The following is an 18,032-nucleotide window of genomic DNA, read 5'->3' as shown; positions in this document are numbered from 1 at the left end:
TAACCTGTTTGTTAGAGATTTGGGATTTAGCCTTTTCCCATGCAATGCTGCAGTGATGATGCCTGGCCAAGTTTTTGGAGCCCTTGAAGAGATATTACTAGGTCAAAGGGAAGCGTCGGACAGTTTACGGCTCTTGGTACATATGGTAAAAGTCCCTTCGGAAAATTGTGCCACTTCACAATGGTGCATGAACAGCGTCCATCTCACCATCCCCTTGTCAGCGTGAAGCATTATTGATTTTTAAAAACACCTCTGTCAATTTAGTGGATAAAAGCCAGAACCTCATTCTTGTTTACATTTTTTACTCATACATGAGATAAAGTGTTTTTACATATTTAATGGCCATTTGTATATTCCATCTGTGAGTAGTTTCTTCATGTCCTTTGCTCATTTATGTATTTTTCTTAATGCTCTTCCTGAGATTTTCTTGTTAATTATTTAAGCTTTTGTCTGACATGCGTCTTTAGTTTTTCCATTTTGCTATGTGCCACTTGATTTTGTTTCTATTTTTATATGCATTTTTTTCTTAGTGAAAAAGTATTCTGTTTTGCTTTTTTGCATCTGACTTTTTTTGCTTAATATGATTTGAACTCACTCATATATGGGATATAAAACAGAAAGCAACAAATGAACAAAGAAGACAAAAACTCGTAGACACAGACAATAGTAATGTGGTTATCAGAGGGAAAGTGGGAAGTAGGGGAGGTAGAAAAGGGGAAAGAGGGTCAAATATATGGTGACAGAAGGAGACTTGACTTTGGGTAGTGAACACACAATGTATTATACAGATGATATACTTGTACACTTGAAACCTATATAATCTTATTAACCAATGTCACCACAATAAATTTAATAAAATTTAAAAAGTATTCTTTTTAAGTATAGGATATCTTTCAACTAAAAATCAGATGGCTACTTTCCTCTGTTCTCTTGTTTTCTTCTAGGTTTTCCTAGTTTTGTGGGGGTGTGTGTGTGTGTGTGTGTGTGTGTGCGTGTGTGTATTTCAGCTTTCTGACTTTTGGAACCACCTGGAATTAATTTTTAAAACAAACCCAAAACTCTGGTTCCATTATTGTGAAGTGAGGATCTCTTTCCCACCCCATTCCTATTTAATTGTCCCAGTGCAGTGCCACTTATCCAAGAATTCTTCCATTTGGCACTGATTTTTCATGCTAAATTTGTTTTTTTCCTTTCTTCTTTTTTTTTTAATACAAATTTTGTTTCTTAATATACAAAGGGATGTTTCTAAGCTTTCCCTATTTTCCAGTTGATTTTTTTTTCTGCCCCAGTACTGCACTCACAATGATTGTGGCTTTATATTGTTTTATTATATAATTGTGGAAGTACCTCCTCATTCTTCTTCTTTCTAAAAATCCTTGGACTTTTTTTGTTTAATTCTCCCAGAGGTACATGAGAATCATTTCGTGAAGTTCTAAAAATGGATCCATTGGGATTTTGATTGTAACTGCATTATTTTTATTGATCAGTTTGTTGCAATCTGACATCTTTAATATATCAAGACATCCCATCCAGAAACATTGTACATATAGTTCCATTCATTTGAGCCCTTTAAAATACCTCAGTAGAATTTTGTGGTTTTTCTTCTTATAGTTTTTCAATATTTCTTTTTCAAGTTAACCTTTGCTATTTAATCTTTTTGGTTGCTTTTTGGAATGTGCTCAGTTTTCCCATTATATCTTCTAAGTGGTCGTTTAAGTTGAATTGGAAATGCATTAATTTAAAAAATATTTTTATTGATTTGAAAATGGCACAGACACTATATAAATAACTGCATTGAGAAAAGCTAAACAAGACAGAAGAATAGTGAATAAAAATGAAAGACCTGAGTGCCTCTGCCTCATCCCACTCCCTGCCTGAGAGCCAACCATTGTTAAAAATTAGTTATAGACAATGAATAGTGAATTATTCTAGACCTTTATTCATTTGCATATGCATATTTTAATATAAATAGGCTCATATTATATAAAGGCATGTAGCTCTGTTTTAATTTCTTTAATCATTTTTGATAGATGGTTACCTACAATATACCTTTATTTATTTTTTTCCATAAGGAACAGTTGTGCAGATAGGATGGATACCCAGAAACCAAATTGCTAGGTCAAGAGTTTGTACAGTTTTATTCCAAGTTGCTTAATATAACAAAGGTATATTTCTCACTTATGCTGCATGGGTAGGTGGGGGATTCGGCTCCACCCAGTCCCTCGGGCCCTGGCTGATGATGGAGGCTTAACTGTTCTGTTGCTGCATCAAAAGTAACTCATGGCTTCCCTGGTTACTAGCATGGAAGAGAGAGAGCAGGAAATTAAATGTTTTTGTTCAGAGGGGACATACATTTCTTCTGTTCATTGTCTCTTGGCCTGCCCTAGTATGATGTGACTCTAAATACTGTGTGTATGTGTGTGTGTGTGTGTGTGTACATTCAAATTTTTAAAAGATATCTGTTATCTGTGCATTTAAAATTTTTATAGGTATCTGTTAAATTACCTTCCCTCACGGGTATACTGGTTTACACTCTGACCAAGAGCATGTGTGGCCATTCGCATTTTCTTACATCCTGGCCAACATAATATCAACCTTATTTTTGCCTGCCTTTCTCTGGTTTTTTTACTTTTCGTAATTAGTGATGAGTTTGATCCCACCTTTTATGTTATGTCCCTTTACTTCTTTGAATTTTTAATTCTGGTTCTTTGGCCATTTTATTACTTTTTTCTTTTTTATTGATGTCAAAGTTTTTTATATAGTCTGTATATTAACGTTTTGTTATAAATGTCACTGTTTCATCAGTCTGTCATTTGTCTAATTATTATTGTTATTATTATTATTGATCAACCTACACGGACACATCATTATCACCCAAAGTCCATAGTTTACATTAGGGTTCATTCTTGGTGTTGTACATTCTATGGTTTTGGACACAGGTACAATGATGTGTATCCATCATTATAGCGTACAAAGCAGTTTTACTACCCTAAAAATCCTGTGTTCTACCTATTTGTCTGTCCCCCCACATACACACCTTATAGCAACCTAAGTCATAGACGTAAATGTATATCTGTAGGACTCTGGGATAGCCACTCTTGCATTCCTATTATAGGTAATTTGTGTTATCACTTTTTTATGCTTAGTCTGGCTAGAGGTTTATCAGTTTTATGATTCTTTCAATGAACCCGCTTTTGAACCCGCTTTTGACTTTATTGATAATTTATATAATTTTACTGTTTTTAATTTCATTTATGTCTGTTCCTGTCTTTATTATTTTCTTCCTTCTGCCAGCTCTGAGTTTAATTTCTTAAGGTGTTAGCTTTGATTATTTGTTTTACACCTTTCTTCTTATATAAGCATATAATGCTATACATTTCCTCGTGAACACTGTTTTACCACCCTTCCACAAATTTTGATACGTTGTATTCATTTCATTTTCATTTAGTTTAAGACAAATTGCCAGTTATCAAAACAGTTATGGGGATGTAAAGTACAGCATAGGGAATATAGTCAGTAGTATTTTAATAATTATGTATGGTGTCAGATGTGTCCTAGACTTACTAGGGTGATCACTTCATAAGGTAAATAAATGTCCAATCATTATGTTGTACCCCTGAAACTAATATAATATTATATGTCATCTGTAATTTAAAAAGTGTCTTTTTTGGGTGATAAGTAGATGATTGGATAAAGAAAATGTGGCACATATACACAATGGAGTACTACTCGGCCATAAGAAAAGGTGACATACTGCCATTTGTGACAACACGGATGGATCTTGAGATGATTATGCTAGGCGAAATAAGTCAGACAGAAAAAGTCGACAAAAAGTCAAAAAGATATGACTTCACTCATATGTGGGCAATAAAACTGAGAGCAACAAAGGAATAAGACATACAAATAAAGAAACAAAAACTCATTGATACGGACAACAGTTTGTATGGTTACCAGAGGGTAAGGGGGGAGGAAGGGTGATAGAAGAAGGCAAAGGGGGGCAAGTATATGGTGATGGAAGGAGAACTGACTCTGGGTGGTGAGCACACAATGTGATGTATAGCTTATGCATTACAGAATTACACACTTGAAACCTATGTAATTTTACTAACCATTGTCACCCCAATAAATTTAATTTTTTAAAACATTTGAAAAAGAAAGATATGTTTAAATTCCCCTTGAGACTCTTTTGTTTTATCCATGGGTTAATTTAGAAGTATGTGATTTAATGTCCAAATATTAGGGGTGAGATTTCCAGATATATTTTTGTTCATTTTTTGTTTAATTTTTTTATGGCCAGAAAATATAGTTTGTATGATTGAATTTTTGAGGTTTGTTTTATGGCCCAGAGTATGATAAGCGTACCATGTACCCTTGAAAGGAATGTATGTTCTGCTGTTCTTATGTGAAGTCAATTTGATCCATAGTATTTTTAAGGTTTTTTATATCCTTATTGATTTTATATTTTCTTGTTTTATTACTGAGAGTAATGTTGACATCTTCAACTATAATTGTGTATATGTCTAATTCTTTTTTCTTCAGTTCAGTTTTTGCTTCATATATTTGTTGTTCATATATCTGTTGTTAATTGCATACACATTTTGTATTGTTATATATTCTTAGAGAACTGACTCTTTTATTGTTATGTGATGTTCCTGTTTGTCTTTAGTAATAGTCTTTGTTTTAAGCCCTACTTTGATACTAATACAACCACTTAAGATTTCTTTTTATTATTATTTCACAGTTTATTTTCCCATTATTTTACTTGTAACCTATGTCTTTAGATATTAAAAGTAGATTAGTTAGAAACAACACATAGTGGAGTATTGCTTTTTTTATCCAGTTTGACTATGTTAGTCTCTTAGTTTGATGTTTATGTCATTTACATTAATGTAATTATATAATTGTACTAAAATATTTCATCTTGCTAGCTGTTTTCTATTTGCTCCATCAGTTTTTTTTGTTTCATTTTCCTGCCTGCCTTTGAGTTAAAATTTTCAAAAAACTTCAGCATTTCTCATGATTCCTTTTTTATCTCTGTCATTATTTATCTCTTGTTTATTTTTAAAAGTAATTGTCCTTAAGTTTACATTACATATCCTTACTCAGTTTACCTTCATATAACCTACTGTTTTTACTAATTTAACAACCTTACAACAGTGTATTCTCATTTCCCTTCTGCCTTTGTCCTATTGTTGTCATGCATAATACTTTGACATATGTTATAAACACACAGTACATTCCTGCTCTTTTTACTTAAGATAGTCATTTAACTTTAGAGCAATTAAAGGTAAGAAAAAAAGAGTTTACTTTTACCTTCATTTATCCCAACTTTGGTGCTCTTTATTTCTTTGTGTAGATCCAGGTTTCTGTCTGGAATCATGTTCCTTCTGTCTGAAGAACTTCCTTTAACATTGTGTGTAAAGTAGGTCTGCTGGCGATTAATTTCCTTAGTTTTTGTCTGAGGAATTCTTCCTTTTTCAGTTTTAAAATATATTTTTGCTAGATATCAAGTTATTGATTGAGAATTTTTTCTTTCATCACTTTCAATTGATTTCTGATGCAGATATGTGCAATATTTACCAGATTAATCATCATATTTATATATTTCAGATTCTTTATATCCGTATTTTCTATCTGCTTGAACTGTCTCAGTCTGGAAGTACTGAGTTTAAATCCTCAGTTCAAATTGCTTCTATCAATGGTCTGCTGAATTTTTTTAAGTTATTTTTTCATCTGTTATTTGTTGCTGAAAAGTTCATGACTATTATGTATTTAGTGAGTACTTTTACTTAATAAAATTTTCCTTTCTAATTTATGTGTTTTGCTCCTCAATTTTACTTTGCTATTCTTTACAAAATTTGATCCTGCCTGGATATTTGTTTGCTCATTCTTTTAACTCTTATTACAAAGCGAATAAGTATATATTTAGTACTTATTGTTGTTAGTTTTATGATTGTTGTTACTATTATTCAGATGCTGTTTAAAAAAAGTTTTAGTACAATCCACAATTGTACTTTTTAAAACACTTTTGAAATGATTATGAATTTTCAGAAAAGTTATATAGTCCACAAAGTTCCCATATATCCCTTAACCAGTTTTCACGATTGTTTCCATCTTATACCATTTATTAAAATGAAGAAATTATCATTGGTGCTGCATTGTGAACTAAATGACAGACTTTATTAGGATATCACCAGTATTTCCATGAATATCCTTTTCTGTTTCAGGATCCAGTCCAGCGTACCACATTGCATTTAATTATTATTTTTCTTCAGTCACCTCCAGTCTAAAGCAGTATCTTGATCTTTCCTTACATTTTGTGACTTTGACACTTTTCAAGAGTACTGGTCAAGTGAAGTCATATGGTTCTTGACTTTTTCTGCTTGACTTATTTTGCTTAGCATGATAATCTCAAGATCCATCCATGTTGTCACAAATGGCAGTATTTCATCTTTTCTTATGGCTGTGTAATAGTCCGTTGTATATGAGTATATGTACCACATCTTGTTTATCCAATCATCTATAGAAGGACACGTAGGTGGTTTCCATGTCTTAGCCATCGTAAATAATGCTGCAATGAACATAGGGGTACATATATCTTTACAGATAAGTGTTTTCAGATCTTTGGAGTCGATACCCAGAAAAGGGATTGCTGGGTCATATGGTAATTCTATTCTTAATTTTTTGAGGAACCTCCATCCTGTTTTCCATAGTGGCTGGGTCAATTTACATTCCCATCAGCAGTGTATGAGGTTTTCTTTTTCTCTACAACCTCTTCAAACTTGTTATTACTTGTCTTGTTGATAATAGCCATTCTAACAGGTGAGAGATATATCTGTTGGCTGTTTGTTTGTCTTCTTGGGAGAAGTGTCTGTTCAGGTTCAATGCCCATTTTTTAATTGGATTGTTTGTTTGTTTTCTGTTATTGTTGAGTTGTACAAGTTCTTTATATATTTTGGATATTAGACCCTTATCAGAGGTGTTGTTTGCAAATATCTTTTCCCATTCGGTTGGTTGCCTCTTTGTTTTGTTGATGGTTTTTTTTGTGGTGCAAAAGCTTTTTAGTTTGATGTAATCCCATTCATTTATTTTTGCTTTTACTTCCCTTGGCTTTGAGGTCAAATTCATAAAATACTCTGTAAACCCAATGTCCATAAGTTTAGTATCTATGCTTTCTTCTGTGCAGTTTATTGTGGCATATAAAACTGAAATCAATAAATGAAAAAGACAAACAAAACTCATAGACACAGACAATAGTTTAGTGGTTACCAGAGTGTAAGGGGGGTGAAGGGATGGTAGAAAAGGATAAAGGGGGTCAAATATATGATGATGGAAGGAGAACTAACTATAGATGGTGAACACACAGTGCAATGTATAGATGATGTATTACAGAATTGTACACTTGAAATCTATGTAATCTATATATTAGGGTGAACCAATGTCACCCTAATAAATTTAGTAAAGGTAAAGAAAGAGTACTGGTCAGATGTTTTGTAGACTGTCCCTCAATTTGGGTTTGTCTTATGTTTTCTCATGAGGTTATACGTTTGGGTGATTATATCATTGCGGTGAAGTGCCCTTCTCAGTGAATCATAACAGAGTATACATGACACCAACATGATTTATCACAGGTGATGTAACCTCGATCACTGGTGTTTGCCAGGTTTCTCCACTGTACAGTTACTATTTTCTCTTTTGTATACTGCTTTTGTTAGAAAGGAGTCATTAAGTCCCGTCACTCGGGGAGAGAAGTTAAGTTCTACCTCTTAAAGGGAGGGGAACCACTTGGTGGGCGTTTGTGAAAACTATCATGGTGGTTAACAAATATGTCACGGGAGACACTGTGAGGCTATGCAAATATCCTGTTTCTCTTTAAACTTTTACCCACTAATTTTAGCATTCTTCTGTAGCCCTTACCTGTAGCCATTATTACTGTGGCGTTCTAATGGTGATTTTTCTATTTCCCTTTTTTTTTTTTTTTTACATTTATTATTTGGAGTTCTTCCATAAAGACAATTTGCCATTCTCCCCATTTGTTTATTTATTCCAAAGTCAGCAAACTTTTTCTGTAATGGGCCAGAGAGCAAATTTTGGACTTTCTGGGCCATACAGTCTCTGTCACATGATTGACTCTCCTCTTGTAGTGTGAAACTGCCACAGATGATAGTACATACATGGATGGGCATGGGTGTGTCCCAATAAATCTTTATTTTAAAAAAAAGACATCAGGCCAGATTTGGCCTGCAGGCCAACTTCTGATAATTCATTCATTTATTTACATCAGATGAACTCATGGATATTTATCTTATTCTTTGGGCTATTAATGTAGTACTATCACTATTTATTTTGTTATTCAAATGGTTCCAGCTTTGGCCATTGGGAGCTCTTTTGTTCAGCTCATCTCATTTGAGGTTTATTTATTTACTTTTTTAGAACGCTTTCTTATTTTCTGGCACGACAAGTTCCTCCAGGCTCATTTTTGAAATGGGTAATTTATATTTTTGTCCCTTAACACAGGAAATGTCTTCCTCCTTCCTTCTCATCTGAAAGTCCACTTGACTGGTTTTTTTGAATTAAATTTACTGTATTTATTTTTCGTCTTGTGATCTGGCATTTAATGTTCTCTGAAGTCTGCCTGATATTTTCCCTATCGTTTTGGATGGGGGAGGATTGCAGTGTGAGGGTGGGGAGTTTAATTTTTCGAAATTAAGAAGTTTTGCAAGAACAAAAATAAAGTTTATTTATGTTCAACCTCTGCTTCCCCATCACTGAGATCTTTTTTTTTTTTTCACCTTCAGACTCAAGATACAGAGATCTTCTCTTATGTATTATTAGTGTTGTTGTCCCATTTTGATTTTTCCCCTCTGCCAGACTTAAATTGGCTGGGTCTCTGTAAACGCTCTTGGATATCTATTCTCATTTTCTTTTGTGTTTTCTTTAAAATTCTCTGTGTCCTTTTCTTCTGCATTCTTGAGGGCTTTTCAAGTATGTTGTCTACATCACTGATTTGATTTTCTTCATGTTGAGTCTGTCCTTTGCTGGATCCAATGGGAATTTTATTTCTTTGCTTGCATTTTTACTTTGGTTTCCTTACATCTTTTTTTTTTAATGTAAATGAGTCTTCTTTCATTTCAGAGTCCTTCTCAACCTGTTGGTTTCATTTCATTACTTATCTTTTTTTCCTCTCTCTCTCAAAAATAGGTCATATTTTCTGCAGTCTGTGCAAAAAATGACACAAGTGCTATCAATAAATGTGCAGAGGTACTTTTCTTAGGTGTTATTGAGAATTTTTGTTAGGATCATGTTCTGATACGCTTCAGAAGTTTTTATAAATATGCCCTGTGATGATGTTAATGTTACCAGTTTTTGTCTGTGTGTTCTTGGTCAAAGAGAGAGGTCTTTCTGGTTTTGTGTTTTCTAGTAGAGTGGGCTTGGGGATTCCTCTGTCCCCTCGTCGCTTGGATGCTACTGAGCTCCCCTTCAGTCTCTCCCCGGATGGCTAGATTGAATTACATGGCTCTGAGCTGAATTTCTTGGTCTGTTTCCCTAGTGAAGTTTTGCGGGACTGAGCAGCACACACCACTTGTTCGTACCGCCTTCTCTGACTAGATGATCCGAAGCAGTCAGTCTTCGAGACCAGAAACAGCCCACACCTAGTTGCTCCTAGAAATCATCTTCATACCCCCGTTGTAACATGGGGTCCCTGTGCCTTTCCACCCCCAAGGGAGTTGTCCCAGGATCTTGGAAGGGTGCAGAAATAGAGAGCCTATGGATTTGTGTCTTGAGGTCTGGAATAAGGGAGTACCTAGGACGGCTGCTCTGGTGTATGTATGGGCAGGCAGCAGGCGTGGATGTCTTTATTATTTCTTGGCCTTGATCTTTGCTTTCAGAGGTTAAGACATGTAACCCAGAGTTTCTCAACCCAACACCATCCAGTGTGGGGGCATTCCTTCAAGCGTCTGGGAAATCTTTGATGGGTAATCCTGGGTCCCTGAGTTATTATAATTCTATATGTTATTTTCTACTTGGTGGGAAGCTGGGGTAGGGAATATGATTGATGATTTGTCTGTTTCCATTTGAGCCACTGGAGAATTGGAGCAGAAGGGGAGGGAGGCCCCATGGCATGCGAGGGGACCCCAGGAGAGTCAAGCTCAGGAGGCTGCTCCTAAGCCATGGGAAGGTGCTGTAGATTTTCTGTGACCCTGGCAGGAATCGAGGGCAAGCGCCTGAAGTGGCAGATTCACTGTCCGCCTCAGTCAGGTGGGGCCCACTTGACAAAAGTGGGAGGTAGATATAGTGTAGTCAGTGACAGCATGGGGTCTGGAGCCAAGACACGTTGGACCAAGTTTTAGCTCTCTGCTGCTTGTCACAGGGGGGACCTTGGTTAAGGCCCTTAGCTTCTGGGTGCCACCATTTTATCCTGTAGAAACAAAGAAAATTACCCGCCTCGTTGGGGTATTTTGAAGATTACACGAGTTAGTGTATGTAATATATAGTTCACATATAGGGATCACACATAACTGTGGTGACACTTAATCATTGCTGAATAAATGTCAGATGGTGGTGGTGGTGTGATTTGGTTAGCCTGCCACTGAAAAGCTGAGGAGGAAGGTGAGGGCTGACCTCTCTCTGCTTGGTAAGGCCTCTCACGGGTCCACATGTTGTCTACCTCTGAAGGCCCAGTTTGGTCTCAGCTTCCATTGCTCTTTCTCAGAGGAACCTTCCTGCCCATCCCATCTGAGGGAGCCCGGTCCCCAATACCATTCTTTCCCACAGCACCTTTCTCGTCCCCATCAGAGCACTTTCCATCCTTTGTTACTGTGTTCCCCACTCGCCTGGTGGTTTCCCACTGGTGAGATGTGGCTGGGTGGCTGAGAACTCAGGCTGAGGAGTCAGATGAACTAGGGTGCCAATCTTGGCTAACCACCTACTGACTGTAGGATCCAGGGAAAGTTACCTACCTTCTCCAAGCCTCAATTTCCTCACCTGTCAAATGGTGTTAGAATAATAACTCTCAGATAAAAGCCTGGGTGCGAAGGTGAAATTTAGCACCTTGTAAGTGCTTAGCACAGTTGCTGGAACTTATCCTGTACCAATAATGGTGACTGTCATCATTATTATCCCTCATGAGACAGCCATCCACTTGTCATCGTGGCACTGCTAATAATTGCATCAGAATTTTCCTGCCCCCACCTGCAGTTAGGATGGCATCTCCTATTAGCGGGGATCACAGAGAGTAAATGTTAATTAACGATTTGGTTGAATTCTAAAGAATAGTTCAGGGTCTCAGATTGCTTATCTTTGAAAAAAGAAGCTGACAGGTATATGTGAGCACATGAGGTTTAAATATCATCCGTGTGGTAGTACGTACATGGACCAGGGAAGGGAATTGACGATTGTCTCCATTCGGAAGGAATGAGCTTCAGGCGTTGTAGGGGCCTGCGCAGGTAGGGAGCAGAGCTGCCGGCAGTTGGAGGCCTGGGTCTCTGTGTTCAGCAGTGTGTGAGCAGTGGAGGAGGTTCACAGACAGAGAATGTTGCAATCTTACTCAAGATCGAGCCCTAAATAGCGTGGGCTTTTTGTTATCCACAAAACGAAGTAGAATTCTGGTTCTGTGTGAGATGCTTCTGAGAAGAAGAGGGTCGGAAAACGTAGACAGGGATGTAAGAAGGAGATTAGGTCCCAGGAGATGGCACATTCAAAGTACGATGGGTCTTTGGAGTCAGCTTCCCTCTGAGCTCCTGTGGGTATTTTGGTCTTTCAGAAAAAGCAACTGTTTATCTAACCCAGAGAAAACCCATTTTCCTTCTAAATGTTTAAACTGTGGAGGAAATAATGTATGTAAAAGCACTTTTGTCAACTGAAGTTTCCTACGAATTAGAGCAATTCCACTCATGTCCATGTAGTGCTTTGTGACGTTAAAGACACTTCACTTTCCCCATGTCTTACTTCTTTCAGTTCTTTCAACAGCCTTGCAGGTAGCTGCTGCTATTATTATGATTATTATTTTTATTGCTACTACTACTACTGTTACTATTTCTAATTTACAGATGGGGACACTGAGGGCCAGAGAGATTGGGACACTGAGACATGCCCAGGGTCATGTGGATAGAAAGTGGCAGAGCCCACAGTTTTTCCCCTGCATATCAGGCTACGAGAGATAATCCTGTCAATGGATTAACTGTTCATTGTTAGTATTGGGTTAATTGAAATAGAAATGGCTGTCAGGCTGGATTTGTGGATGGGACCAGAGGTAGAAGCAGTGGCCTTTCTGCCCCCCATAAAGCCATTTGTGGCCCTGTGATTCAGTCCTCTAGGAACTAGGAGGGTAAAACCAAGCCCCCCACACTGGGTGGCTCCAAATAGGGGCATAGACATTGTAGCCTTGCTGACCTCCCCAGGCTTCTCAAGCAGCCCTACCCTGCGTAGCCATATCCCACACTTGGAAGGACTTATCAAAGTAGGGGACTCTAACTTCTTCCCATGGAGGAATTGATTATTCTCCTTGGGGGTGATATTCTGCAAGGTAGGGAAACATTCTGTCTTTAGATACCACTAAGGTTTGTATTCAATGGAGGATTTGCAAGATTAAGTGACCTTTTACTATGGAATGCAGAACTGCTTATTTGTGTATTCTCCACAACCACCCTATGAGGTACATGCTGTTATTTCCCTCTTGCTAGATGAGTCATCTGAGGCCCAAAGAGGTTTAGTAACTTGCTCGAAAACACATGGTAAAAGGCTTAGCAGGAGATTTAAACCAGATATCTTGCTCCATAGCCTGTGTTCTTAAATACTATGCTAAGCTCATTTTGATGAGTGAGTGCCATCCATCCATCCATCCATCCATCCATTCCAGAACTTACCTCTCTACCCATCACCTATCGATCTAGTCATCTGTCCCTTTATCCATCCTTCCATTCATCCACTGATCCCACTATCCTCCCATCTGTTCATCTATCCACCAACTATCCATTTCTCCATCCATCCATCCATCCATCCTTCTATCCAGTCATCAGTTCATCCATCCACTCAAACATCTATTTTTCCCTCCATCCTCCCACCCACACACGCACCTATCCCTTCTGTTGGCTGTTTGTCTAGCCTGGTTTTCTGCTTCATCCTGGGGAAAAAGTTTCTTCATCCTGGGAGCCAAGTATATGCTTTCTGAAGCTGGAGACCTCCATACCCACACAGATTCCTTAGTTCCCCCCCAAAATATCTGGATTTGCTCCTGACTCTCCTAGGTTGGTATTCTTGGGAATGCTGCTGTTGCAGACAGGACCAGGTTGCTTGTTCACTTTCCTTCCTCTGTAAACCCGTGGAGAGTTCCCTCCTTCAGAATCCTTCAAATGTGCAAAGCTACACGCTCTTCCAGAAATACTCTTGACTTTCTGAAGTATTATCACAAATGAATACTCAGCTAGCCCCATTCCTTGACCCAGAGACTGGAAGCTGGATTAGTTTGGTATGATTTTACCTTTTGAAACTGTTACAGAGTTTGTATGATACATCTAAAAATTATGTAATAAATCTAAAACAGATGTTCACAGAACATTTTATAAGGAAAGAAATTTTAATAGAAATAGGCCAATTTGATTTGAGATAAATCAATTAAGGAAACAAATTGTCTCTAAAGAATCAGTATTATAAAGAGGCAGTATGGCTTGGCTATTTACATAGTTATTAAATGCAAAGCAATGAATGTCATTTAATTATTTTGTATAGCCTCTGTCGTGGGAGACAATTGCAATTTTCAAAATTTTCTTTTTATTATGGAAAATTTTAAACATATAAAAATTCAAACATGTAAACATAAAAAGTCATATCATGAACCTCCAAACACCCATTACCCATTCTCAACAATTATCAACTATAACTGTACCCACTTCTCCTTTCTCATATTATTTTTTTCCTGTTATATGTTTTGAGGGTATATTCCTCCGTTATAACTTAATTTCATTAGGTCAAAATTCCATTCTAGAAAAGTATGTTATGTTGACATTGAAATGTAATAAACTTTTGAATATAATTATTTACTTTCTCATTGAAACGTTGCTGTTTTTGGTAGAGCATTGGAATTTTCCGTCATTTTCTTTTTTTAATAAGAAAATAATTGAAATCTGTAGCAAAGTGGAAGAAGAATAAATGAGCCCTCCCATACCTTTCACCTAAATATACGATTCTTAGCATTAGGACTGGCATTTTCCTAAGTGTGTTTTTACATGGGATTACTTGAAGACAGGGGAGATTTTCTTACATTTGAAGGTACGGAGACAGTAGTACATGGCTTTAGAACCACACAGATACAGGTTCAGATCTCTCCCCCCACCTCTTAGCCCTGCATGGTAGGCAAGTAGCCCCACCCTCGGTCCCTTTGTCTATCGAATGGGAGGAAGAATGGTGTGCGCCCATGGGGTTATGCAGGGCACATAATAGGCTCTCAATAAATGTTAGCGATCACCTTGAGTCGCAGTTGTATCTCCTGTGTTGCAGCTTGGGGGCGCTTTGTCGATTCAAGCCATTTTTGGTCAATATGGAAGATTTTGTAGTTGAGAGTTGGTATAGCCTAGTAATTAAGAAAATAAATCTAGGGCGAGAGTGGTTCAAATCCCAGCTCTGCCCTTACCAGCTTGGAACTTGGTAGAGTGACTTAATCTCTCTGATCCCAAGTGTCCTTACTGTAAAATGGGGATAGAAAGAATACCTACCACACTGGGTTGTTGTCAGGAGGAAATGAAATGGGGGCATCCGTGCCCAGCATTTAGGATAATGTCCACCTCATATGTGCCCAATCAGTGTTACTAATCATTAGTATTATTACAAGTAAGGATATATCAGCACAGTGCCTACCATATAAATACTCAATACATGTTGTTATTATTATAAGTACGGGAGAGAAACCAACACCAAGTTGGTCTTTAAAAGTCTGATTCTACTTTGGTGCAGTGAAAACAATAAAGATCTTTAATGAAAACTTGCAATGTGATTTCAAGCAAGTGTAAGCCTTGTTTGGACAGGTGGATGCCACTAGCCTGTCATGGCGTCACTAAGTCCTCAAGGAAAATGACAAATGCACCGTTGGTTCCATTCAGTGATGTCCTGACATAAAGCAGCCATGTTGAACACTCCTGGAAGTGTCAGCTTGCGGCATTGAATAGCCCGCCCCAAGGCTAGGGCAGAAGCCTCTATCCTGAGGGCTTTGTGCTGTTCTTTTTGTCTGGGACTGATTTTTTTTCCTTTCTCTCTTTTCTGACTCTCATCTTGTGTCCCAGGTCGAAAGGATTGTAGACAAGAGGAAGAACAAGAAAGGGAAATGGGAATATCTCATCCGATGGAAAGGCTACGGGAGCACAGAGGACACGTGGGAGCCAGAGCACCATCTGCTGCACTGTGAGGAGTTTATCGACGAGTTCAACGGGCTGCACGTGGCCAAGGACCGGAGGATCAAGTCAGGGAAGCAGGCCAGCGCCTCCAAGCTCCTGCGTGACGGCCGGGGCACGTCGGTGGACAAACTCTCCCACAGACCTTCAGAGTCTGCAAAGAGCAAAGGGACTTCCCATAAACGGAAGCGAATCAACCCCTCCCTGTCCAAGCCGAAGAAAGGGTATCCAGCCAAGCCCCCTGCGGGAGGTGACAGGGCCGCCAAGACGGTGTCTTACAGGACTACCCCCAGTGGTTTGCAAATAATGCCTCTGAAAAAGGCTCAAAATGGGATGGAAAATGGGGACGCCGGTTCCGAGAAGGACGAGAGGCACTTTGGAAACGGGTCCCACCAGCCTGGCTTAGATTTGAATGACGTCGGAGAGCAAGACGTGGGCGAGTGTGACGTCAACCATGCGGCAGTGGCAGGGAATGGGCTAGGTATGTGGCTTGAGTTTCCCCTGCGTTTGGCTCTGGCCATGGGGGATGGGGGCTGCGTGCGGCCGAGGGAGGGGGATAAATAAGACGCCATCGCATCCTTGATGCTTAGCTAGGCACTAATTCTCCCGTGGTCTCTCTCACCTAGGGCCAGGTGGACTTGGTCATGTGCCCACACTGGTTACAGACACCTCTGCATGTATGTGTGTGTGTGGGGACACGGGGGGGGGGGGGCGGGGTCGAAGCACTGATGCTCCAGCCAAGTCCTGAAATGGGGTGAAAATTCCCCACTGCGCTTGAAGACGCCCAAGGCCATGGTAACCACTCTAGAGCTTCTCCTGTTAGGGCAGCTCAAAGTCCTCACCCTCCAGAACCCAAGACTCACGTCCCCAGAGGACCAGTGCTTTTCTGGGGCCGCATGCACCTCGCAGAGCCCTTGCTTTCAATCGCTTTAGGTCTTGAGCAGGATAGCCCGGAGAAGTGGGGTGTGGTCCTGCTCAGACCCAGTCTGGACTTGAATTCTCCAAACCCATCTGAAAGCTGGAACCCCTTGCCCCTCATCTATCGCTAACACGCATGATCTGCCTCCATTTCTGTATTAGATCCTAAATGCTGCCCTGTCTCCAACCTGTGCTAGTTCTTTCGGTTTGCACCTACCTTCTTATTCCATCCTGGCAGTAACACAGCAAAGATGGTAGAATTCCTCCCCCTTATTAAGTCCCAAAGACAAAATCAAGGACAGAGGAGGCAGTGACCCAGGTAGGTAATTCAAGCTCCCAAACCTGACATTTCTGCAATAGTCAGATTGCTCCCTGACTGAATCCTTCGTGGCCGAGTCGGGTCTTCCAGGTGAAACAGCCATACCCATTAGGTGCACTTCCTCATTTCTCGGATACCTGTGTGTCTACGTGGTGGCATTTTTCTCTTTAGCTGCTAGAACCCCAAGCTTTGGGATGTCAGGAAATCCTGCATGGGTGGAAAACCTGTGCCCAACAGAGTAGGGTCATCCGATGCCCTGGATGGTGGAACCAGAGTGTGTGTGGGAATAGGGGTGCCGGGACGGACTGGAAGAGACCCCAGAGGGATGAGGTGACGTAGGCAACTGCACATTAGAGCGATGGTGTTGTCTGAGTTCCGAGTGCTCCGAGCATGCCCCGCTGGGGAGAGCATCATGTCTTTAGGGACGCTTGCCGGAGAATCTGAGCAATCTGCTTTGAGGTTCCTCTTTCTCCAGAGAGGAATTTCACCCAGACAGGATTTGTTTAGCAGTCTTTGCCCCAGATTGATTCACGTTTCTGTCTGGGGATCCCTGGTGCTGACATGACTCTGCCTGCTAACGTGTAAACACTGTTTGTTTTAAAAATTCGTCTCTCCAGGAGGAGTGGGCTTGTATAAATGAGGCTTGGCAGAAACATTCATGTTTGACTTTCCTGTGACAGCTGCTGGCAGTAGAGGAATTCCCTGTGTTGGGAAGGGTGGCTGGTGAGGGGAGATCCTGAGGCTCCTCTCAGGAGGGCCAGAGGAGGGAACCTAGGCATGATTCCTGGCTGGTAGCGGCCCCCTACCCTGTTTAAACCGTGGCCACCTCAAGAGTGAGAGGAAAAGCATAAGGGAGATGGTGTGCTGACTTGAGCTGCCAGACTGCAGCGTGAAGGAGAGAAGCCAGACTTGTGGAGAAGTCTAGATGAGGGTACATCCCTCATTCCATGCAACTTTCCAAAGTGGGGCATAGCTGCTAGCCTCTCGCTCTCCATCCTTGGGCCTTGTCGATGCCCTGTGCTTCATGGTCTGATGATGGGGCATGCTACCCCACATCAGGGAAAAAGGTCAAGACAGAGCCTGCTGGGATCAGTGGTGACCTTGCCAACTTCCAGCTTAGCTCCAGAGTGCTTCTCCAGACCATTTTCATCTCTGCTCTCTCGTTGGCCTCATTTTTTCCCGTGTTGAATGTCCTGTACTCCACTTGGGCCCATGCCTGGATAGAGAGGAGGAAGCTGCCCACCTCTATTGTGTTCTGTTTTGGGTGTTCCCAGAGGGCCCTTTGCTTAATCATATCCCATAGTATTGGTGTCCTTGAGATTCCCCTGTAAGGTTAAGGCAGTGGTTCTCAGATTGTACGTGTGTAAGATTACCTGGCGCCTTGTTAGAATTGCAGGTCCTATAGAGTCTGA

General features: G+C 39.9%; 1 protein-coding gene across 1 annotated transcript in view; it reads left to right on the top strand.

The window, feature by feature from the left end:
* The window catches only part of CDYL2 (chromodomain Y like 2), a 164,562-nt gene that overhangs the window by 96,177 nt on the left and 50,353 nt on the right, over window positions 1–18,032 (top strand). Inside the window, exon 2 of the mRNA XM_033128367.1 lies at window positions 15,276–15,864. Within this exon, the coding sequence (XP_032984258.1) occupies window positions 15,276–15,864 (589 nt within the window). The remainder of the gene's footprint in view (window positions 1–15,275; window positions 15,865–18,032) is intronic.

Source organism: Rhinolophus ferrumequinum, chromosome 15, assembly GCF_004115265.2.
Source record: "Rhinolophus ferrumequinum isolate MPI-CBG mRhiFer1 chromosome 15, mRhiFer1_v1.p, whole genome shotgun sequence".
NCBI lineage: Eukaryota > Metazoa > Chordata > Mammalia > Chiroptera > Rhinolophidae > Rhinolophus > Rhinolophus ferrumequinum.
Note: the sequence above shows the minus strand (reverse complement) of the source record. Positions and strands in the feature narration are given on the sequence as shown.